The following is a 24,768-nucleotide window of genomic DNA, read 5'->3' as shown; positions in this document are numbered from 1 at the left end:
CCATGCTCAGTCAAACATGTCATTTGTCAGCTGGCATCAAAAACTTATCTTCCATGAATCACTTTCTTCCGAAGACCCAAGAATGTGGATGATGCTAGATTGCTACCTCCACTTATGAAGTTGCGGGCCATCTAATAATATAAATACATCATCTCATTAAATATTATTACTAAAGATAAATCTTCCACAGGATATTCTTTTGAGATAATTTATTGTCCAATCAGATATTTTATAATTCCAATTATTTATTAGATATATGTTATATGTTTTATGTTTTTAGTTAATTTAAAAAGTAATTTTAGAGTAAAATTGTAATAGATATTCATAAATTTTATGATGCCTGTCATTTATATAATTAAATAATAATAATATTAAACACATAGAAACATTTTATAAAAGTAAATGGCATTGCATAAAATAAATTAAATATAAAAATGCTAAGCTATATGATTGTTATTCTAAACTTTATCTAATATTTTTAAATTGAGTCATGCAGGTGAATTTTCTACTCTTGACAAAAGATTATTAACTTACATTATCTCATCATTATTTAGTATAGATATATTACATGTAACTAATTTCATATTTTATATTTTAAAATCAAAAGTGAAATAAAAATACGTTAAAATAAAAATAATAAATATTAATTATTTACATGTAATTTGAAAGTAGATCATATTTCGAGAATGAATATATAAATATATTATTTACATTAAATTATAAAATTTTATCTGATTTAAGAGTATATTTTTGTATGTATTAAACTAATAAATAATTAATATCTATCTATTAATTTTAAATAATTAAATAGTATACATCATCAAAATATATATATATATATATATATAAAACTCCATTCTTTATTATACCGTATAAGTCCGATATAAATAAGTTTACCATCAATTATTAAACCTTTCTTATATTTTCTAAATAGATAATAAATTAATTTAAAAATTAATATTAAACTTTTCATTGAAGACTCTTTTTAATTAGGATCATTTCAAAATTAAATTAATAAAATTCTAGTTAATCGATTATTTATTTATGAATTTTAAAAAATATTAGTTCTGAATAATTTGAGCTTTTAGATTTTTTTTCCTATTTCACTTTAAAATAAAAAATATAGTAAAAATGGATGAAATAATATTGCAAAAGAATTTAAGAAGAAGAAAAATAGAAATTAAAAAAAATGCCGCTTAAAATATTGAAAGAAATTGAAGCAACTCTTTTAGAATTCTGTATATATTTTACTACATAAAGAATTATCTAAAGTACATAAATATCTTTATAAAAGTCAATGAATTTTTTTCTGAAAGAAATAACTTTTTTGAATATTGATTTATTTGTATAGACTTTATAAAAATTCTATTTAAATAACCCTTGATTTTCATAGAATTTTTTAAGTCATTAGTATTGAATATGCATTTACTTTTATAAAGTCTTTTTGTCTTTAAATCTTTAATAAATTTATTAATTTTTCTCTAAAAAATAATTCTATTTTTATTTTTTTTAAATATCTATTTTAACAATATATAGTAACTCATGAATCAATTTAGCTAACCTTTTTATGGCTCTTAAATGATTTTAAGGTAATTAGATATACTTTTATTTAGTAATATTATATCTCCAATTCCAATTTAGTCAATCTCTTAATGACAATAATTATTTTAAGGTAATAAGATCTACTTCAATTTGGTAATATTACATAAGCATAATTATTTTGTTATTTATAAATACAGAGAAAGTGAATAGCATTAGCAACATACAAATCAAGAAACATATATGAAGGGAGAAAACAAATATCACAACCAACATGTAAGTACTGATCTCTGCCTTTTATTTTGTAGTATTATGAATAACTTTATTTTTAGGTTTGCATGCATTAATCCGAGCATAGACATACATATATCAAAAATAAAATTTAATTTATAAATAATTTGTAAGAGTGGCCTAAGTAGTAGTATGAATGCTATTATGATAAAAAAATATGATTGCAAACATACATGTAAAAGTAGAGGCAAGAGGTCCAATAGTCTCTGCTAATGCAGGAGTAATGCATATTGTATAACTAATCCTGAATGTGCTCCACTACTTGCCATGCGCCGTGTACTTGCATAAATATTATTTGTATTTGTCTTCGGAGAGCTTCTTTAAAAGAATGCATTGAAATGGAATAATAAATATTTTGGATATACTCGTTTTGAATAAGACTTGAATACGCATACTAAACTATCTTGCCCATTTTGTTATATTTTCTTTTCCTCTTGTTTTACTAAATTTGTTGAATTTATTCACTACTCCAATTTGTAATTTACTCATGAGAGATTCTAAATTTTAAAAAATACTAAATCACAAATATTAAAAATAAAAAAAAATATCTGTTAACTTCTACCATTTGATTTTATCCAAACTGAGTCATCAAATTTCATTAGTTATTTATATGAATACTGTTCTAATTTTTTACTCAGCAAATAACTAAAATGAAAATTAGCTTTAATGGTATTCATATTTTAATTTTACATATATAGGATTTATATATTTTTAATTTTTAATTTTTATATATTAAATTAGCAGTATAATGTCATTATTTAATCGATGCTCACAACTTGTATTAATATAATAAATATTTAATCACAATTTACTCATAAAAGAAACTTATAAATTGACAAGCCTAGATAATTTTATATTGAGAGTATTTATTAATAGCATTACTATGCTTTTCGCGAAATATTATGGTGCATTTAAATAAACAGTTATTTTAAAAAATATTGATGTATTCTTATATGATAATCTTAATTATTTTATTAAAAGAATTATATCATAAGAAAATAAATTTTTTAAATTAAAAATTATAATTCATATCAAATAGAAATCTTTTATATATGTTTTTCAGAATTTTGTTGATTATAAATAGATGAAGTAAATTTTTGACTAATTAACTACTTATTTAAAAAATATAAAAATATTTAATAAGTGATGATTATAAATATTGAATGGTTATTAATAAAAAAATTTGTAACTTACCAATACCGTTTAAATTATTGAATATCTAATTAAAAAACTATTATACTTAATAAAATCTTTTTACTTATTTAAATACCTTTTGTAACTCACCAAAATATAAAAAAATATTTTAAAACATATATATATATATATATCCATTAAAATTTTTTACTTCTCTTAATCTAATACATTTCCTTTAATTTTTATCTGTATTTATATAATATATAGTATGAATTTTAATTTTTTAGTTTTGTATTATTAGATCCACCGTACGGCGGATAGTAATATAGTTTTATATAAATTCCTTTTAGATACTCTCAGAGTAGTTGATTAGTATAAAGAAAAGAATTTTAACCGTCCGTATAAAGGCTGCCCAAGGGGTTGGTGACCACCCACTGCCCCCTCCAAATAAATGTGAAAGCCAATCAGTGCAATTGTCCCACTGACTCCCCCATCCGTTTTTAAAGACGGCCGAAGAGGCTGTGGACCTCCAAATACATGCGGCAGCCATGTAATGCAACTTCAAAATTTACTCAAATATAAGACAATCCAAACTTGACAATGACAGCTATTATCAACTAAAATTACCCAAACTCATTCCTTCCACTAACCAAATTCCCATTCACACTCTTTCTCATATATCTTGTGTACATGTCTATCTTGGCGTACAATTTAGGTAACACTGTCATGATTTCCCTTTCAAGCATTGACTACTTCTCCTCCGATTTATTCATCCCAAGGAATCCTGCACCCTGATTAATTTTGCCTACCCAATTTAAGCTCGCGGTGTCTAAAATCATCCAGGGCCAAATGATCAACTTGTCATGGTGTCTCCTTTGTGTCATCTACCTTGTTCATCGGGGTCCAGCCCTGCTCGCTGTCCGTGCCATGCCACCACCGCCACCGATTAGATGCAACGATGCCGGCTGCATCCTCTACAACTCCTATGGTGCATGGAATGATCGCAAGGAATGTCATGTTCTTAATGTTACATACCCTGCAACTGAAGAAGAGCTACGAAGAGCTGTTGCATATGCTAATAAAAATAAGCTCAAGATTAAAGTTGTTAGCAAATTTTCTCACACAATCCCAAAGTTAGCTTGTCCTGGTTCAGAAAATTATGCCAACTCGATGCTAATAAGCACATTGAACTATAACTCCGGGATTGAAATTGACACGGCTAATTTAGCTGTAACAGCAGATGCTGGAGTTAGTCTGCGCGAGCTGATTGATCGAGTTGAAGAAACTGGATTAAGCTTAGTGGCAGCACCATATTGGGAAGGTGTGAGTATAGGAGGACTTATTAGTACTGGTGCACATGGAAGCTCATGGTGGGGAAAAGGTGGAGCTGTTCATGATCATGTTATCGGGCTTAGTCTTATTGTTCCAGCATCAGAATCTGAGGGATATGCAAAAATTATCAGAATTGGAGCCCAAGATCAACTTCTTAGGGCAGCCAAAGTATCACTAGGAATGTTGGGTGTCATTTCCAAGGTTAGTCCTAAAGTTAATCTTTTGTTCTTGAATCTTTATTTGGTCCCATTCTTTGAAGTTTTTATTGGTGGGTTTCACTAAATTAAACATCAATAGGTGAAGTTGTCATTGGAACCGGCATTCAAAAGAAGCATAACGTACAATTTCACAAATGATGATCATATTGAAGAACTGTTTATTGATCATGGTAGAAAATACGAATTTGGTGATGTTACTTGGTATCCATCCAGGCATACTGCTGTGTACAGATATGACTACAGGGTTCCCCTGAACGCCTCCGGTGACGGAGTATTCGATTTTCTTGGCTTTCAGCCCAACTCTATTGTCGTATCCCTATCAACTAGAAAAGCAGGTACGCAACTGTTTTTGACTCCTGAACATTCTTGTTTCCAGTTTTCAGGAAAAAATACAAGTTTAAACAAGAAGTTATTAATAACAAAATGTAATGTTTACGCAGAAAAAGCGTTGGAGAATGCAAGAAATGTAAAAGGGAAGTGCTTATTGGCAAGTACGTTTGTAGGGTTTAAGAAGTTAGTAGCCAATGGATTGAAGAATGGACTAATCTTTACAGGCTATCCCGTAATAGGTCATCAGGGAAAAATGCAGACTTCGGGTTCTTGTATATATTCACCTGCAGCAAGAATCGATACGTCCTGCGCCTGGGATCCAAGAATTAAAGGGCTTTTCTTTTATGAATCAACAGCAATATTTCGTGCTTCACAGTTTGGAGATTTTGTCAGAGACGTGAAAAAGTTGAGAGACCTTAACCCTGAGAATTTTTGTGGGGTTGATATCTATAATGGATTCCTGATACGATTCATCAAGGCTTCTCAAGCTTATCTGGGTCAATCTGAGGATTCAGTAGTTCTTGATTTTAACTATTATCGCTCCGATGATCCTTCAGTGCCAAGATTAAACCAAGACATTTGGGAAGAAGTCGAGCAAATGGCGTTCTTTAAATATGGGGCTAAACCGCATTGGGCTAAGAATAGGAACTCGGCATTCTTGAATGTGCAGAGTAAGTATCCGAACTATAGCAAGTTTCTTGCAGCAAAGAAGCAATTAGACCCTCAAAACATGTTCTCCAGTGAATGGTCAGATGAGATATTTCTCGGAAGAGAAGCCGCGAAAGGCGACGGTTGCGCCTTGGAGGGGCAATGTATATGCTCAGAAGACAGGCATTGCAGCCCAAATAAAGGGTACTTCTGCAAACCAGGTCTTGTTTATGAAGAAGCTAGAGTCTGCAGAGATTCATCATTCTCATCTACTTGAGGCATTGTCAAAACATGATTCTTTTACATGTGTCTTGTTGGTCAGTAGACAACTTGCTTGCAAGTAAGCAATTCTTTCCTGAAACAGCAAACTTGTCACCGCACATTAATGCTGGAAATGAAATACTGAGGTTCAGCATCAACAGTCGGAGAGATTTTATGAGCTAATCTGAACCTTTTAACTTGTGTTATGAAACAAATGTAATAATTACAAATCATAAAATTTATGAATTGGACATAACGCAACATGACTTCTATATTTTATGTGTAGAAACAAGTCCAGGATAGACTAACAATTATTCATCTCTCTGATTTGGCTGATAAGAAGGTTAATCAAAATTAGGCAAAGATTATAAAATCAGTTAATATATTTGTGTCTTGTGACAAAAGGGATGATAATAGAACTCTGAGCTGGCATACAACATTATTCTCGCTGTTGAGTTTTTAGCCTAGTGGTTAATGGTGGGTTATCCATCATCTAAACGTCATCCATTCAAATCTTACCATTTTTAAATAATATTTTACAGGACCTATAAATTTATTTACATTGTAGTTTGTAGTTATGCGAAAGCCATTGTCTCTCATTTTGAAGTTTTCCCACCTAATTAAAGTTGTTATACCAGACTGTAAATAGAGTTTTGTGCTAATCTTTTAGCTGCCATGTTCCTCCCTTATCTTAAAATTGTTTTGGAAAGTTAGTTTTTATCTATTATTAGTGTTGCGTTCATTAAATATAAATTTCAAATTCATTATTTATAAAATGTATATTGATATTTTATTTCATTAAACGTAAACTTCAGGTTCATTATTTATGTATTATTAGTGTTAGATTTATTAAACATAACTTTTAGGTTTATTATCTATAAATTGTATATTCATCCATTATTAATGTCAAGTTCATTAAACATAAACTTCAGATTTATTACTTATAAAATGTATATTCATATGTTATTAGTTCAGGTTCATTATATTCATATATTATTAGTGTCAGATTTATTAAATATAACTTTTAGATTTATTAAAATATATATTCATCTTTTATTAGTGTTATGTTCATTAAATATAAACTGTATATTCATTAATTTTTACTGATGAACATATCTTTACAGGTAATACATAAACCTATAATCTATAATCTATAAATTTCAGGTATACATATGAGAACCTATAATTTATAATATCTGAATCTAAAAATTATTTTATAAATTTAAATTATAATATGATGATATTTGGAATTAAATTAAAAAGGGACAACAATGATAAAAATGAAATTATTTACATTTTTAGAAATATAAAATTACTTTTTCTATATCTATTTTTAATTACTTTTAATTTTATATGTAGTATTTTCATACTAGCATATTATTAAAAAGAATAAATTTATATGAAAATAACAATAAAATATACTAAAATATAAAAATTGAAATAATAATAAAATTACTTGTAGTATTTAATATAAAATAAGAAGTTGGAATATAATAAAAGAGTTATTTTAGAGTATAATAATTTATATATCTTGTAATGAATTTAAATTTGTAGTATTAATTTATTATATCTTTTTAATTAATTAGATATTTAATTATATTACAAACCCAACTGTATAATTATAAAATTGAGTATTAACACAGACGTATATTTAGTCTTGGGTACATGATACATCATGTCACCGGCTGCAGGATATAACAATCCCGTGGAAAGTATATGCTCCACAATATGAGGATGGGTATGTTCATGGGTAACCGACAAAGAAGAAGACAGCCGATATGTTGTAATACATTTATGAGAAGCCATCATCACTACTGCTTCTTCTACATTAGTAATCATACTTCTACCACTCATTACTCTTAACTTATTCCCTTTTTCTTATTCCTCCTTCTCCAAAGCTTCAATGGTCATATATCCTGTTTTACTTCACTATATTACTTAGTTCATCCCTTTTCGATTTCCTTCATAAATTAAAAGAAAGATTTAATTTTACTTTCTTTAGAAAAGAAAGAGCTAGTTTTATCATATCCATATATATCTTTTTTTTTTATTTATTAAACCTATATTCTTTTTTCCAACAAGAAAACCTACATTTTATTATGTTTAAGCAGTATCGCACCACTGCATAGAACAAACCACACTTCTTTCTTTGGAGAATGAGGAAAGAAACGACCCTCAGTTGTGGGTACTAAAAAGAAAACAAATAGCTAGTCCTCCAAAGGGCCAATGGCAATATTAACAGCCCCCTGTGGCTCTGCCCCTCCACCAATGAATGTATCATATGGACCCTTTTGCAGCTGCTAACTTGCCAGTCGCCATCAACCTATTTCCTAAAATAACATCGCATATGTGGCATATGGGGTGGCGCGTATGCTTGTATAGAATACATGCATATTGAGAAGGAAAAAAAAAAGTATTGTTCTTGTATTATCATAAGCAAATAAATTCTTCTTGGGGATCGGATAAAAATGCCACTGGCGCTGCTGGCTGGTGTTCTTACCAATATTATGGTTTCTTACTATCACCTTAATCCGGCCTCCGCATACGGAAGAAGGTGGCGCGTGCATGTTCTTTCAGGTGGCGTTTACAAGATTTATGGCAATCTGGTTGTGATGTCAACAAAGATATGTCATATATAATTATATATCAGCGTGCGACACTTACCAGAAATATAATTATATTAGCAGAAGAAATGCCTGTTAGATGATGAGATTAAGTATAATAATTATTATAACTTATTTCCATTTTTATTCCTCATTCATTCTCCAAAGCAAATCTTACTTATTAAAATGCAAATTCACAAATATGTTTTTCAACAGGGTAGAGGAATAATTATTTCCTATCTATATAAAGCGTATTTGCACATTTGGATGCAAATTTTAGTAAGTTTAAATAATTTCCAAGTAAATTTAGACTTTTATTTATTTCTTTTAAGAACAAAACATTTATACTACACAGTATTTATCCTCTCTTTTTATTTTTTGGTAAATCGAGTATTTTACTTTACATGCTCTTATTTTAAGTAACTGAGATTTTAATTAATTATTCTATTTAAATTATTTACTAATAGCTTCAAAAAATATAGATATTGATGAACCAAATGGAATTAATTAAACGTCAAATATATAGTATTCTCTAATTTAATTTAAGAAGAATAGCATGATAACAAAGTATAAGTAATACACTTGAAAGGTTGTTTAATCAAACTACAGATTTTTTACATATCCTTCCACCTCATTAATTGGTCTGACATTTTCAATGGGAAAAGTGACATTTTTTCTTTTCTTTTTGATCTTTGTTTCAATAAAAGTATGTGGATGTTTCTGTTTGTCCTTAATTCTATTTGAGGCTTATTAAATTATGAACATACTTAATTAATAGGAACTTTTTAGAAATAATTTAAAATTAATAAAAAATATTATTTTTATTTTTTTTGAATTACAATGTGATTATTCTTTTAGTTCTTTTTGTTGTTTTCTAGTTTTTTTGGCTGAAAACCGTAATTTAAAAAAAAAATTAAAAAAACTGTATTTTTATTATTTCTCTAAATTTATAAGCTTATAAAATTATTGTTAAAGTTAATAAACGCACAGCCTTTTCTTGAGATGGAGAAACATGAAAACTAAAAGTATGAATTAATTTTAAATTTGAATGCTTTATAGAATAACACAAGCTAAGGATAGCATCTCACTCTTTATGCGGAACACCTTTAAGTAGGATTGCATATTATGTCCCATACTGCTACATATAAAATTTTCAAGAATTTCTGCATACGAATATAATTTAGTAGTGCCATTTGGGATTTGATTTAAAAAAAATATTGATAATCAATCAATGTGAAACGAGTCAAATTTTAACTCTGAGTTTAATCAAATTTATATGCTGTATACTTTAAATAATAATTGGATATTATTGAATTAAATTTAAATTTTAAAAACAATTATAATTTATAAATAATTGAATCAAGCTCGAGTATATCTTCGAGTTAACATGGTAAGCTCAACTCCAACAATGTATGGCTTTGACATTATTGCTTAAACTCCCTTTAAAAAATATAAGTAAAAAAATTATTATGAATATTTCAAAATATATACATATTTACATTAATTTTACATTTATATGTGAATAAAATCACTTTTAGGGTAAAAATTAGATCTTGAAAATTACTTCTTTGTGATCTAAGGAGGAATGAAAGTACATTTGATCCTCTAAAAAAGCACATAGAAAAGCTTGCGCTGAAACTTCTACTAGTACTAAGCGACAAGCTTTACTGAGAGAGGAGGATTTGGTTCAGCTCAAGCTTTTGGCTTCTCTAACACCGCCTTGCCAAAAGGTAGGTATATAAGCATCATCACATTCAAAACCATTAAGGCCTCTGTGTGCCAATATCAATCCCATATCACTTAAATTTTGTTTAATAGCCAGTGCTTCTACTGTGATTATTGCAGAAACAAAGAGATGATATCTCTTCTGAACTTGGATTAGATGATTAAATTAAAAGGAAAAGTAGCTTTATTCAAAAATCTAATGGAATTGAAACAAACAGCAATGGAAAAATCGTAGACAGCTCAAAGAACAGTAGAGCACCAGTGACAGTCAGTGCTGGTTTCAGTATGCTTTCTAACCAACCATCAATTGCTGATTAGAGAAAGCCTTGGATGCACAAAGTGGGGGCCGGCACGGACAGGACAGTGAGCATCTCAATCCTTAATCTTCTCCCCAAATGCGGGGGGTATTATTTTAGAAGAAATTCAAGGTGTCGTCACGCAGATTTCTTCAAAAATACATAAAGAAAAAGATCACCATATTAATGTAGGGCATCTTGGCATGACAAGCTAAATGCGTTTTGTCAAACTATGCCCACAAATAAAAATGCATCATCCCTTTCATACTCTATGAAGAAATATTTTTTACAAAATAAAATTAAATACTAAAGAGTTATAATGAAAAGAACAACAGAATAATAATAGTAAGTGAATTCTTTGAATGCTGATTTATTGATGAACCTGTTACCAATCTTTGGGCACAGGGATTGAAATACAACATACTAGCTATAGCTAATGTCCTGATCCTTGTTTGGCACTCCAAAATTTCTGCTCAACAATGGAGTGTGCACTCTCACTGAAGTACAAGGCAGCCCTTTCGGGAGACAACGGGCAGCATTAGGCTTCTACAGAACCTTTTATCAAAATCAACAAAACCTTGTATAATAAACACACTGCAACAGATAAACATACAAAAGTACATACATATGTAGTTATTTGTGGAGGGTCAAGGCATATGTAGGTATATACAAGCCTGAGCCTTCACCTAGTATGGTTTCCATGTCATGGTTTCAGAATTAAAGATTGGCTTGTGTGCCAAATATTAGTTTGGCATTGACCGTCCCATCATAAAGCTTCTAAAATATTTTGAAGCTGTTTAAATAATTAAGTGAACCTGTTGAGAAAAGAGAAAGTAAAGTGAGAAAAATTTCAAGCATGCACAAAGACAACAGAAAGAAAAGCCATATATAAACTCAGCTAATAGAAGTTAATGTTAACCAACTGGATGATATATAATTTAAGGAGATACCTGCACTGAAGCTAGAAATGATCAGGAAATTGGATGCTGTCGATGTTCTTTCGTAGTAGGAAGTTTTTTCTGTCGCTTCTGCCCAAACAATCTAGTCGAGACAGACCCATTCATCAAAGGAACCAACTCTCCAACTTTTAGATCTTCACCTGAAATCATATATAAGTTCCCAGGTCCTGGCGTGCTGAAATCGGCAGGGTTTCTGTTCACACTGCAAATTCCATCAGAACTGCTTTTATGCGAGTGAACAGGTCTAGTGCCACTGGGGACCTTGAACTTGTGCTTGGTTGAAGTCTCCAAGCCACGGAACTGTAAAGGAAACATCCTAGAATCTGATGCACCAAAAAACATGGTCTGCATCCTATGAACTGGGATGGAGCCACAGTTGGTGCCAAAATTACCACTTGGAGATACTGACTTTTGTGATCTATAGCCACTATTCTGTGTGCGTGAATCAGAGCCTTTTCCCTTTACTTTCTCTTGAGAAACTTGACAGGTAAAATCAGTAGCCTTCTTGAAGCAAGTATCATGTGAAAATGAAGAAGCAGATGGACCAACTACTACTGGAATTGTCGAAAGGCGTCCATGGGAATCTTCTGCAGCTTGATTTTTACCATGGCATTCATATGGTGTATGCTTCATGGTGTTGGTGACTTTATAGGCCCCAGAATCCAACCTAGAAAATTCCTTAGGATCTTGATCATGAGTTGCAGACGGTCTTTTAAAGAACTTCGGGGTCATATCCAGATTTATTGGTGCACCGGATTGCAATCCTGCATCCATGAGGCTGAGCAAATGCATCGCTGGTATGGTTTCATTAGAATAAAGATCAAAAGACCCCATTGGCTTTTGAGTAAGATCAATCCCATTATGTTTGCAAGCAAACGGGTCTGCACATGTCTTGAGAACATCAGAACCAAAGGCCCTATTTTGCTTTCCAAAGTTGGCAGCACTCTGATTTAAAAACTTGAATTCACGATGACCATTCACATTTTCCTTATTCATACTGCTTGGAGAATTAGATAGGACATCCATACTGGTAGGTAGAGTGGAGCAGTTCTGAGAAATGCTATAAACAAAAGGCATGTGATTTGGCATCACGGAGGACCAAAGATGATTTGTTTCTTTACTTTTCTGTGGAATGCCCTGGCATGTATTACATGTTCCTGAGGTCTGCAAACAGCTATGAGAGGACCTCTTCCCCACCAAATCCCCAATCCATTTGCAATCTTGAGCAGTATTTTGCCTGCCAGAACTAGAAGCAGAATGTTGGATTCCATATGATGGCTTCTCTTGATGCTGAAAAAATGCCCCAAACCTTGAAGCAGTAGGAATGTGTTTTAGTTGGCTCATATTGAATTGATTTAGATCAGATTGAGAAAAGTAATCAACTGACTTCTGTTTGGCAGGTCCCAAATTTTCACCAGTCTTGACGATTCTATTTCTGCCATTTTTAACATGAGAATTTCGTTTATGAGCAGTTTCCTGCTGAAATAAGCTCATATCTCCATTCCCATATGCTCTGTCAAAATCCATACTCCTTGTACTCTTGGTGTTGTTAGTCACTTCTAATTTGCATCTGTCGTATTCAGCATCAGGAAGACACCTCTCATACTGATGCTTTGCCATGAGTTCAACAATTTCCATGGGAATATCATCTGAAATTACCTGTTCAACCACCTTATTAGCTCTCTGATCACCGTCTTTCCTAGTAACTGCTGAACATTCCAGAATTCCAATTGCTTTCTTCTTGCCACTTGTACTGCAAAAATTCTGAAATAAAAAGAGAAAAAAATGTTGTTTCCAAATCAAAACATACTAAGGAGCACTTAAACATTTTAATTCCACATGGTTAAAAAAGAAAACCCCATAACTCCAATAAGCACCACCAATGCTCATATAAGTTCCTTGCTATTAATAAACAAAGGTGTATCATGAAGATGACCGGTACATTAGCTAAATTGTGTACCATCACTTATGGAAGACATATAATTTGCTTCAATGCACCAGTGCACCAACAATGACGCATATATAACATAACTAATTTTGAAAGCCACACATGAGAAATTGAGAATTCTGCCATAACATTCAAGCTCTAATCAAAATGGAGGGAGGGAGGGAGGGAGGGAGAGAGTTTCATCATTATCAGAGATATGATAATTTATCAGAAAATTATATCTTTCCGACTTCAGATCAAGCATCAAAGACTCAAAGTTAATGTTCCTTTATTTATAGTGCAGTAATGTGTACCTATATAACTGATAAATTAAAACAAACACCAGCAACATTACATAGAAGAAATGATATAATGCTGCCCAAATACAGATCTTTCTTAATCTATTAGATGAGTCAAACTTGTACAATAAAAACGGTGGCTATAGAGATGTTTCCTAATCTATTCTGAAAGTCATAAAAGACTGTAGCAAGTGTTAACAACTTGCAAGTCCTAAAAACAGATTATGCCAACATCAATTTTACATATCAGCTCTGATTGATAATTACACAAAAAGTTTATTTAAAACAAGAAACTATCAAAACTTCTACAGAAATCAGGGAAAAGTGCATTCCCCTTTTTGTACTTATATCATATAGAAAATGTAAAAGACCACGCTGTTCTAGCCATTGCAGAAAAAAAGAAAAAAAGAATCCTTACCTTTTGCTGCATATGAGAACATCCGCCAGTTTCAACTTGAGATGCATAGTTCTGCTCCTCATTAAGTAAGGGCATTCCAATGGAAATTCTCTTGCCACTGATGTCACTATATGCTCCTTTTCCAAAAGTCATATCCGATGCAGATTTTGAACCAAAATTGAAATTTCCAAGATACTTGCTTTCTGCAGATTTCCTGCTGACAAGATCATCTCCAGCAGTGCCCTCTTTCCAAGTCAGTAAACAAGCTCGCCCATCTTCAAGCTGTGGATTTCGCTGCATATCATATCTCTGTACAGTTAAGTAGCTATTAAGAGAAAGATTTCGTCCATTTTCACTGGTTGCATCATGTGCTGTATGAAATGGAACTCTTACAGGCCTAGTATGCAAGAACTCTACATCTTTCCTGCTCATAATATCTTCTCTGAGCATGCCATGATTCCGAGGAATTAAGGAAGCCTGCTGATCATAAACTTGAGGTGTCTTTGATTTCTTCCTAAAGGTATGTTTCCTATCCATTCTTTGAGCAGACAAAGGGAAAATATCTGCCTCTCCACCTTTAATTTCATCATGCATGGCTTTGAACAGAAGTCCATCAGCAACATTACTGTTAGAAGCATCTCCAGTTTCGTTCCCAGTTTCATTTGGCACATTTTCTTCTGCAGGAACTAAGGATGAACTTTCATCAAAATTCAGTGTTCTTTTGTTTTTCTTCTTACCTACACTCAGACTTCTATCAATGCTACGTTTAATGCAATGGTTCTTCCTACCAGTTTGTAACTGCATCCTAGCAAATGCTTTTGCAATTGCATCAGCGGATTCCGCCTCTCTCTTTAAGACCCTCCCTTCTTTACACACCTTGTTAGGAGAGCCTGTTTGTGTGGGTCTCCAATCTTCATCCTGATCTGACTTTCTTTTCCTCTGTTGACCCAAAAGCCTTCTAAGATGTCCTTGCATGGCTACCTGACCTTGGCGAACAGGAAGCTTATCATCTTCTGCTGATGCACCATGAATGGCATTGGATAGTGAATCATCATTCCTGATGTTCTCTGTGTCTCCATCAGCATTTTCACACAGCAACTCTGTTAGCAGGCGTACTTTTCGTGTTTTTCTATGATGCAACCCACTTGAATTATCTTGATACTGAACATTATTTACAACCATGATCTCAGCACTTTCAGATGAACACTCATCCAGTTCCAGGGAAGGATGTCCACTGCCCTTGCCAGCACTACATGCCTCCTCAATATTACCAGCTTCTCCTGACATTCCAGAAGGTGTTAACTCTTTCTGTGGATCAACCACAGGAACTACTTTCCCTGTTTCATGGTTCTTAGCATCACTTTTAACCAAATTTCTAGCCAATTCAGCATCAGCAACATCATGATGTCCACGGCCTGGCTTGCATAGGTCACTAGATCCATTGGACTTTAGGTTTGGATCTTCTGTGGCAGATACAGGGATAGTTGTTATTAGGATGACTGCAGATGCAACAAAACTAGAACAAATATGGTTTTAAATAGCTGCAGATTCTGGGCAACCAAGTTTATGTTATGGTCAGAAAATTTACCAATATCATCTGTTTGATATGTTTTCTGACTCAGGATTGAAATGCCTGTTGCCAATTTAAGCATTTCTTGATTCATATTATCACCAGACTCCACATTTTTTTCTAGAAACAAGACAAAAGATGAAGCAAATAATTTAATAGGATGACTGCAATTCTGTTTCTGCAATAATTGGATTATATATATACCTCCGGTCAGACCATGTGCCACTACAGATGTCTTGTCACCTTTACCAAAGTATGGCAAAGAATAATCTCCAGTGGTGTTGTCCAAATTAGCTGAAGCATCACCGTCCACCTTTTTCTCCTTGATAATGTCTAGCCTTTGAGCTTGTTGAAAGTCAGATACTAGCATGGTAACATCATCAAACGTTGATGCATGGCAACAAATGCCGTTGGGTTTGAATCCACTAACATAAGATTTAAGCATAGGACCATAATCATTTCCGACGCCTTTGGTATCAATCTCCCATAGGCATTTCTGGCAACGCCAATATCTAAACTTTGGAATATGTAAAGAAGGAAGGCGACATGCTAGTTCATCATACTTGTTACTGTCACAATCTGATTCTGAAACAAATGGCCAACACTTCTTCAAGTCTTTTTTGCGAATTTCAGATACATATCCACTGCATTCAGAACACAGGCATAGTTTTATAAAAAGGGCAGAAGAGTGAAAAGATAATTCTTGACAAGGTAGCTCCCAGTACCTAAAAAATAACCCAACACACCCAATCTCACTGTATAATTCCTCAATTTTAAAACTGAAAATTTAGCTAGTTCACTTCGCCCGACACAACAAGCAGCTTTGTTACTTATTACAATGGTGAAGCCAAACCTAATCTACACAGTGATCACAAGATTCTAGCAAGGAAGGTCAAAGTGCTCTATTTCACCCACTCCATCACACAGACACACACACACAGACATATATATTAGTGTATATGTTCAGCTAAACCATATAGCATCAGCCTGCTAATACAAAGCTTACAGAACTATAGAACTATTAGGATCAAGGCTTACCGTATGGAAAAATGATCACAGTTTTCAGCATCACTTTTCTCATTAGCATTGATGAGATCTATAGATATCGAGTCAATCTTAATGGATGACTCCATGGACTTGGAGACAAGTTTAGAATTGGTACATTGTTGATTCTCCTCCACCACAACATTCTTCTTCATGATAGAAGCAACCAATACCCCAATCTTTAAATAATGAATTTCCTATGATACAAGCAACAAATGCCCCAATCTTCAAATAATGCAACCAGAATATTAAGTAACAGCATTATCATATGCAACTTATAACATAGTTCAGTTGAAAAAGAAGATAAGTATGGAGGCAAGGAAAGCAAACCATTCAAGTTCCACAGTAGATCAAATGGTCCAAAAAAAAAAAAGCCCCAAACAACATGCTAGGGTTTGTTCTCTATTGTTAGGATAATTAAGTGAAACAAACTATTCCATGGGAATATCATTCAAAGAAAGTATTGAACTACAACATCTCCATTTAGAGAAATTTAGCACATAAAATAACATCTTTCAGTAAATATAACATACTATAAGGTTCAAAAATCTTTTTTTTTTTAAAAAAAAAAAAAAAATTAATTAGAAACCCTAGACTGCCATGATAAGTCAACCACACACCACACTGATGATTTACAAACAACGTATTCAAACTTGAAAATAGACCCATTCTTTTCAATTGCATACTTAATCAGCCAGTAAGACAATACATAAAATTAGGGTTACATAAACTAAACAGTGTATCCACACAAGAATAGTACTTCTTAATCTCTTAGCAACAACAAATAAACACAAGCCCACTTCAATACAACCACTAAGAAGCTCCAACTTAAACATCACAATCATATCCATCAATCCGCAAATAAAAGCGAAACTTTAGGGTTTCCTACTTATAAATTGAGGACAAATGAACAGTACACACTTTGAACCCCCAGAATACACAGCAAACCTCCACATGAAATATCGCATAAACACATAGATTAATCACTCAGACAAAACCCAAAAGCTAAAGTACAAAAAACTGACCAAACTTAACGTAGTAAACACAGTGAAATGACCTAAATACCTCGAAAAAACCAGCTGAAACAAAGCTAAAACCAAAGGAAATGACAGAAAAACCAACACAAACCAAACAAACAAATACACAATCAGTAATTAGAGCTAAACAAAGAAAAACCGGACCTTATTTTAGCTAAACATCAAAAGTGCCGATCTCGAACACATTTGAGTTCGATCCTTCACGGCTAGCCAAAAAAATTGTACTAAAAGATAGAGCATTTGAAGGCAAAGAAGAAGGTACAAGCTATCAGTATAGATTCGAAAGCAGTGGAGTAGAATTAGAGTGCGATGGTTGCGAAAACCCTAAGAAAAAAAAAAGGTTTTCGATTCTTAAGAGAAAGAGAGAGAGAGAGAGAGAGAGAGAGAGAGATGAAAACTTATGTTTGTGACTTCGAAAGCAGGTTTTTGTTGTATTATTAAAAAAAAAAAAATCATCCATTACACATGCCCATGCCATGTCATTATTTTTATTAAATAAAATAACATTCTGTATTTACTTCTAGAGAGAGAAAGGGAGAAAGGTAGAGAGAGAGAATACTAAAAAAGAAAGATAACCAACAGGAGAACACAACGTGGAAGGAAGGTGCGGGTCTTATCACAATCCATTATGCTTCTTTTTTTTCTTTTAACATCTTTTGTGAAGCTTAATAAAAAAGGGAAAACCCTAGATGCAAATAGTGGAAGTTACTGCTTCTACCACGCGTAACTTACACGCACTGTTAAATAAGATGAATTAAAATAAGTTACTTGTCATGTCATCTTAGTCTAAAGATGCCCTTTCCACATATGTGGATTTCAGTTGGTGCGTGTTGCGTGCTTCAGTTTTGGGAGAGTGGGGATCTTTTTTAAGCTTAAAAACCCTAAGTTTTTCCTTTTCATATATATATATATATATATATATATATATATATTTTTTCTTTGTTTTGGGGCAGGGGCAGATGTAACCCTAGTCCATTAGTGTGCACAAAATACATGTGAATATCTAACCCTAAGCTTGGCCTATAAAAGGAGGGGGGGGGTGGGTTGGTATAGTTCACTTATGTGTGTGTCTTTTGTCACTTAAATGAACAAATTAAATATGTATATGTTTTATATGTTTTTAGTTTTCCTTTTCCTTTTATAGAAAGTATATCTTTATATATTAATAATTTCTACTAAAAAATTCTAAAATTAAAAAGCAAATAACATCACTTATTCTAATAAATGTTCTAAAGTTCGAATTCATAATCTTAATATATATATATATATATATATATATATATATATATATATATATATATAAACATTTTTGAATGGTATTATAAATAGAAAGTTTTACTTCTATTACTAGATATTAATAAAAAATTTTAGAGTTTTTTCTTTTCTGCTGAAACGTGTTATTTTGCTTTATATAATTAAAAGAAAGGAGTAATTAAATCAAGGGTGGCAAATAAAAAATTGTATGCTTTTGTTTGTGAAACATATATAAATAGTTAAACTTAAAAATCTTGGGGGCAATTATTCATGTGTATACGTGCAAAGAGAAAGGGATAAAAAGCATTAGTTGGTGCAACATGATATGTGAAAATCAAAATATCTAAAAGAAGAACAGTTTGATGGACCATGAAAATGCGAGCACAGGTAAGTTTGTACGTGGCATTGATTACTAGAGCCATGTGCATGACAAGAACAAAGAAGAACATGCATATATAATTGATTTGGTTTATTGCTACTCAATTACTATTATCTTTTATTTTACTATATAATACTATCATATAGTAATTAATAACACAAGCCATTTTAATTGTTTTTTCTTTTTTGTTCCTTATATATATAGGATGAATTACATCCAAGTAATTAAAGCCTTCCTCCATTTTAACATTGATTTTCCTCTAATCATTGTTTAAATTACAACTAAAGTATGCATTAACTTATAATGATCAATTGGCTCTTATAAGAACTAAATAACATGGTTGTCTCATTGACAAATGGCATCTATGTTTTATTATTATTTGAATCCTTGTTGGCGTGCAACAATATTAATTAGTACATCTTAAATAAGTACGAGGAGCTAAATAACTTGCCAATAAAATCATTCTGATAATTTACATTTAATCAGAATTTCTTATTTAATGTCCTAAAAGACGACCATAAGTGCTTCTTAATTAGGTTTTGTTTCAAAAGAAACTCTATATGTTAATTACACTGTATTATTTGATATACTTCATTGAATTTTTATTTTTATGTTTATTCTTAATCTGTTTTTATATTCTTACTATATGTTAGTTATATTTTAAGTTTGGTTCACCATTTGCAATCTTTCTTGCATATCTATAAATAATTCAAATACTTTGGTCTCTTAAATTTCACCTATGCACACAACAAACCAAAAAAATAAGTTTTTTTTTTACATCACATAAAGTATGAGAATGAATTAATATTATAACATTTGTTGTCATTACACTAAAGTGGTTGTCCTAATACATCCTTTAAATTTAAAAATCCCGTTGACTCCTTAGCATTTTTTTTATATTAAAGTTAATTATTTTATATTCTTATAATATTCCACTAAAATATTTGTTCTTATAATCGATTGAAGTTTAATTTTGAAAATAATTTTTTTTAATATAAATAATTTTTAGAAATTTTATTTTCTGAGTTAATAACAAATCATAATGCCGCCGGCGCAGCAATAAACTGTGTTAGTGTTACTAATAATAATTTATTAAGAGAAAGTGATATGGTAAGATAAATTATACCTAAGCCCAGATCTGTATATTGATTGGCACCATTCGAAAGGGAAACAAGAAACCATAGTTTCAGTTTGGAGATAATTAGGATACAAAAGCTGTGATGAAAACACACAAAGAGGTAGATTATATATCATGATCATCTTAAAGAAACAGACCCAGGTAGCTAGCTGTTGGATCGTTACAGCTAGCTTTGTATTTTCCACCGGAGCTCTGCATCAGTACAAGTATATATATATATATATATATATATTCATTGAAATCCGTGTTAAAAACTTAATTATACAAGAATGAATTATGGTTTAACTCGTACATGAACACATAATAATCAAATGGTCTATTTTGATTGAAACTTGACAGGGAAATGATACCTCACCATTCTTATATTTATATATATATGAAAATTGTAAAAAGGGCCCTCTTCTTACTATCACCAGTAATGATGTGTGTATATATATAGGTCCAGCATAAACATCCACTAAAATAATGTTTCAGATGCAAATTGCTTCCTCAACTTCAAAAGGGTCCTTTTCTTTCCCTCTCTTCTTAATCTCTATTCCACCAAATAATTAAAAGACAGCTCCTCCACCCAACTGATAAAATGTACGTACAGTACAGACCCAGGAAAGAAAAATGGAAAGAATATTTAGGTATGGTATATGCTAATAATCTTTTCTTTTTTTTTTCTTTTTTTTTCTTTTTTTAAGATTACGGTATGCTTAACTTTTTACACATCAAAAGAGGGGGCTTAAAATGCATATATATAGATATGTTAGAGTAAACTCTAGCTTAGTTTGTAAAGATGATCTTAACTATCCGTGTAGAGAGAGAATCTATCTTTCTTTTTTTGTGCATATGGGTAAGGAGAAAAACAGATAAAAAGAGCTCAAAGTTCATGTATTTGGTAAAATATGTTGAAATTTTGTGAAATCTTGGAAACCCAACAGCCTGATTTACAGATCGTATTTGCAGGTGGTGGTTTACAGCTTCATGGGATTCAAGAATGGTGGTGGTGGTGGTGCCGTCGGGGCTGCAGGTGGTGGTGGTGACAGTGTCTGACTGTGTGGTGGGGTTTGAGGAGGGGAAGCTGAGCATCTGATGAGGTGGCCCCATGAATTTTTTCTGGTTCTTAGTTGATCAGCTTTATTGGGTTCTTCGCCAAATCATACATACATACTAATTTAAGTACGAATGATGACATTTTCATGGTGCCCATATGTAATTTTACTTTTTACCTTCTAGGTTTTCTTTTTCTTTTCTTTTTTCCTTAAACAGGGAGAGATTCCTTTGCTTTGATTGTTATATGATGTGCGTAACTTTAATTTATTTTGTAAGCAGAGTGTTTAAATGCTAATTAACTTGATGATAATAATAATTAATTAAAAATGATGCTTTACTTTGAGGGAAAGAAAAGATACAAATCAGTCATTCAACTTAGTTAAAAAAAAAAAAAAAAGTCATGGAAATTTTTTCTCTCTTTTTTCTTTTTAAAGTTTCATGCACGAAATTCTTCCTCTTTTATAAATGATCAGAGGAAATTGTCAATTTGATTAGTGAAATAGTCTCAATTATCATGGTTGTATTAGGAGAGTTGTTGAATTTTCTGTTTTCTAACATATACTTCTTTTAAGATAAACGAGATAATTAGTTATTAAACATGATGATTTTATATAGAGATAATTCAAAAAAAAAAAATTATAATGATTTAAAACTAATTTTATTTTAAATAATTTCAATATTCTTACTAGTGAGAAAAGAAGATAGATCCTATTTATTGTTATATAATAATTATAAAAGTTTAATAGTTTTCATTGTATAACTCACGACACAGTAATTTGAAAAAAAAAAACTATTTTTTTTTTTTAATTGAGATTCAAATCTAACCGCTGCTGGATCACATTCTTGACTACTGAGTAAACAATCAAGTATTTGATATTCCAAGAAGCAAATAATTCCATACATGTCTTCATCATCATGTTGGTTCAGATTAATTTTCTCCAAAAAAAATGACTTGCAAAGTTGCAGATCAAAGAAGAGACTGAACATCCATATGTAAAAAGCAAGAGAGATATACATATTACAATATGCATGCAGTTCTAATACTTTAAAAAGCGTATGGTTGCTAGATTTCCATTCTTTATATATGTGTATACTGTATTATTAAACATGAATTATTCCAAATAATGCTAACATCCACAGAGAAATCAGAATTGGTGTATGAAATTATTAAAGAGAAAAGAGAAAGTACATGTTGGGCAACATTGATAAACAGAAAGATAACCCCACTAAAATTCATGTTCTTGTTTGTACAGACGTACGAAGATACAGTGTTCTGATAATATAATAGAGAGCAATGGATAATTGCTATATTGCATGCAAAATGCTTGAATGTCATATATTAATCTCCCTCTCTCTCTCAACGTGGAAGATGCAATAGTGAGAGCAGACACCAACTTAAAATTATAGGTGTAATTAGCTTTCTTCTGTTCCACCTATTTACCATTTCTTGATTATGCTGTCAAACTCTAATCACCCTCTCTTAAGTTATTGCTATATATATATATATATATATAGTTATTTTTAGAGAATTTCTTTTATGTTATTTATAATTTGAGATTCCATACATGTTAAATTAAAACATGTTTTGCTGTTGCAATAAATAATAAAAAAATTTAAAAGACATGTTCGAGATGAGTATAGGAATTAGATTTTTAAATCTCTTTCTGAACCTAATAAAAATAAGCAAGACTTAGAGAAAATATGTTATCAAATCATCTATTTATTTATTTAAATAGTGTCAGTTTTTATTATGAATTGAGTTAATAATTTAAATTTTGACTTTATCTCTCTTATTTTATCACTTAAATTACAATCGCATCAGTATATTTTAATATTAATTTAATTAGAGACTAAAATTGAAATTAGTTTTAAAATATGTTGCTAAATTTGTAAAGTCAAAACTGAATGTTTAATTTCAAAATAATTGCAAAAAATACATAATTTATTTATAAATTAATAACAAATCCATTAAATTTCATTTTTAATTTTTTAACAAACGATTTTAAATTAAAATATTAGAGGGGTATCAAACAAACATTTAATAACTTTACTTTTATATTTTATTAAATTAAATTTTTAAATTTTGAAATAAAACTAAGATAGCTCGTCTTGAATTCAAATTGATAAAATTAAGCAAAAAATTTCTATTTGAATTCCTAGCTGCATATTCAACCTTATTAACAATTATGTTATTCTAATTAATTTCAATCCATCGAACATATTACTAATCCGATCTTGTTCCTTTTTATTTCTTAGACTTTTAAGCCTTTTGTTTTGCAGTTTAAATATTTTATATCTATTTGAGGGGTTATTTGGAGTGTTGGATCTATCCCCTTTTTAACTTGATTTCATTATTAACATTTAATATGTAGATTAAAATAATTTTTAGACTCGTCTGGTCCGAATATTAATATAAAATTAATAAAAAACACATAAAGTCTTATTAATTAAATAAAATTAATATCAGATAGTTGTTCCAATTTTTAAAAAATAAAACCCTTGCCATATCCATAATCCTATTTTTGGAATGAAAAATAAGAAAGAATTAAATCATTCCATCAATTAGGGCATGGAATAGCATGTACATTAATTAGCTTTCTGATCGTAGGCCGGAATCTTTTTATTTTTTTTAGATAACATGAGTTGTACTCCAATTTTAATTATTAAGTTTAAAATTAATGAATAACTAATTACTGTCATAAAATTTGAATTTTGCTTTTAATAAAATTCTATAATATAATAGGCATTATTCAATAAACATAAAAGAATCTCAATTTATTATTTTTATTTTAACCGCGTTTAAATTATTATATAAATTATCCCTTTCCTTAGTCACTTGGAATTCTTAGTTGGTATGAATTTAATTAAACAATAAATTCAATTATCACTAGAGTATAAATTTTAATAATGTAACATAATTTATTAATGTATGCTAATCTTATTGATGGATCAAAGGATTAACTTCTATGCGTATATAAAATAATTTTATTTTATTGTAATTATAATTATGGAATCTAAAAAAGAGTACAAATTCAGTTCGGTTAACAGATTTGTTATTAATTTATTTTAAATTATTATTATTATTATTTGGACAATGAAAAGAAATTTAAAACATTAAAAATTTAATTAGACTAAATATTTTATTTTATTAATTTATTTTAGATTATTACTATTTCGAACTTATTAAAAGATCCGCTTGAAATAAAATGACAGAAATCAAATTATACTAAAAACTTAAATATAAATAGTATTTATAAATAAAAATAATATCAACAAATCAGATAATGTGGCGGTAAAAGACCAGTTAATATTACAGTAGTCTTATATAATCTAGAGAGAGAGGGAGAGG

At 30.7% G+C, this 24,768-nt stretch overlaps 2 protein-coding genes and 1 long non-coding RNA gene across 6 annotated transcripts; 2 read left to right on the top strand and 1 right to left on the bottom strand.

The window, feature by feature from the left end:
* The first annotated feature begins 3,411 nt into the window (after positions 1 to 3,411).
* LOC8271194 (L-gulonolactone oxidase 3) lies at positions 3,412 to 6,027 on the top strand. The gene is made up of 3 exons (XM_002516508.4): positions 3,412 to 4,497; positions 4,594 to 4,849; positions 4,955 to 6,027. The coding sequence occupies exons 1-3, from the start codon at positions 3,814 to 3,816 to the stop codon at positions 5,767 to 5,769; spliced, it is 1,755 nt and encodes a 584-aa protein (XP_002516554.1). The 5' UTR covers positions 3,412 to 3,813; the 3' UTR covers positions 5,770 to 6,027.
* Positions 6,028 to 10,731: 4,704 nt separating this feature from the next.
* On the bottom strand, positions 10,732 to 18,250 carry LOC8271193 (protein EMBRYONIC FLOWER 1). 4 transcript variants are annotated; one of them, XM_015717650.3, is made up of 7 exons: positions 17,755 to 18,250; positions 16,568 to 16,770; positions 15,734 to 16,173; positions 15,548 to 15,649; positions 13,981 to 15,419; positions 11,328 to 13,100; positions 10,732 to 11,192 (listed from the first exon to the last, which is right to left on the bottom strand). In XM_015717650.3, the coding sequence occupies exons 2-6, from the start codon at positions 16,726 to 16,728 to the stop codon at positions 11,349 to 11,351; spliced, it is 3,894 nt and encodes a 1,297-aa protein (XP_015573136.1). In that variant the 5' UTR covers positions 16,729 to 16,770; positions 17,755 to 18,250; the 3' UTR covers positions 10,732 to 11,192; positions 11,328 to 11,348. The 4 variants fall into 4 exon arrangements, with proteins under 4 accessions (XP_015573136.1, XP_015573135.1, XP_015573137.1 ...); XM_015717649.3 differs by having other exon boundaries at positions 13,981 to 15,422; positions 17,755 to 18,249; XM_015717651.3 differs by lacking the exon at positions 15,548 to 15,649 and having other exon boundaries at positions 13,981 to 15,422; positions 17,755 to 18,249.
* A 2,290-nt stretch (positions 18,251 to 20,540) lies between these two features.
* LOC107261051 lies at positions 20,541 to 21,756 on the top strand. Its single transcript, XR_001535030.2, has 2 exons — positions 20,541 to 21,010; positions 21,333 to 21,756. It is a non-coding gene; the product is annotated as an uncharacterized LOC107261051 (long non-coding RNA).
* Positions 21,757 to 24,768: the final 3,012 nt, after the last annotated feature.

Source organism: Ricinus communis, chromosome 3, assembly GCF_019578655.1.
Source record: "Ricinus communis isolate WT05 ecotype wild-type chromosome 3, ASM1957865v1, whole genome shotgun sequence".
Lineage (NCBI taxonomy): Eukaryota > Viridiplantae > Streptophyta > Magnoliopsida > Malpighiales > Euphorbiaceae > Ricinus > Ricinus communis.
This window is presented reverse-complemented; position numbering and strand designations above follow the sequence as displayed.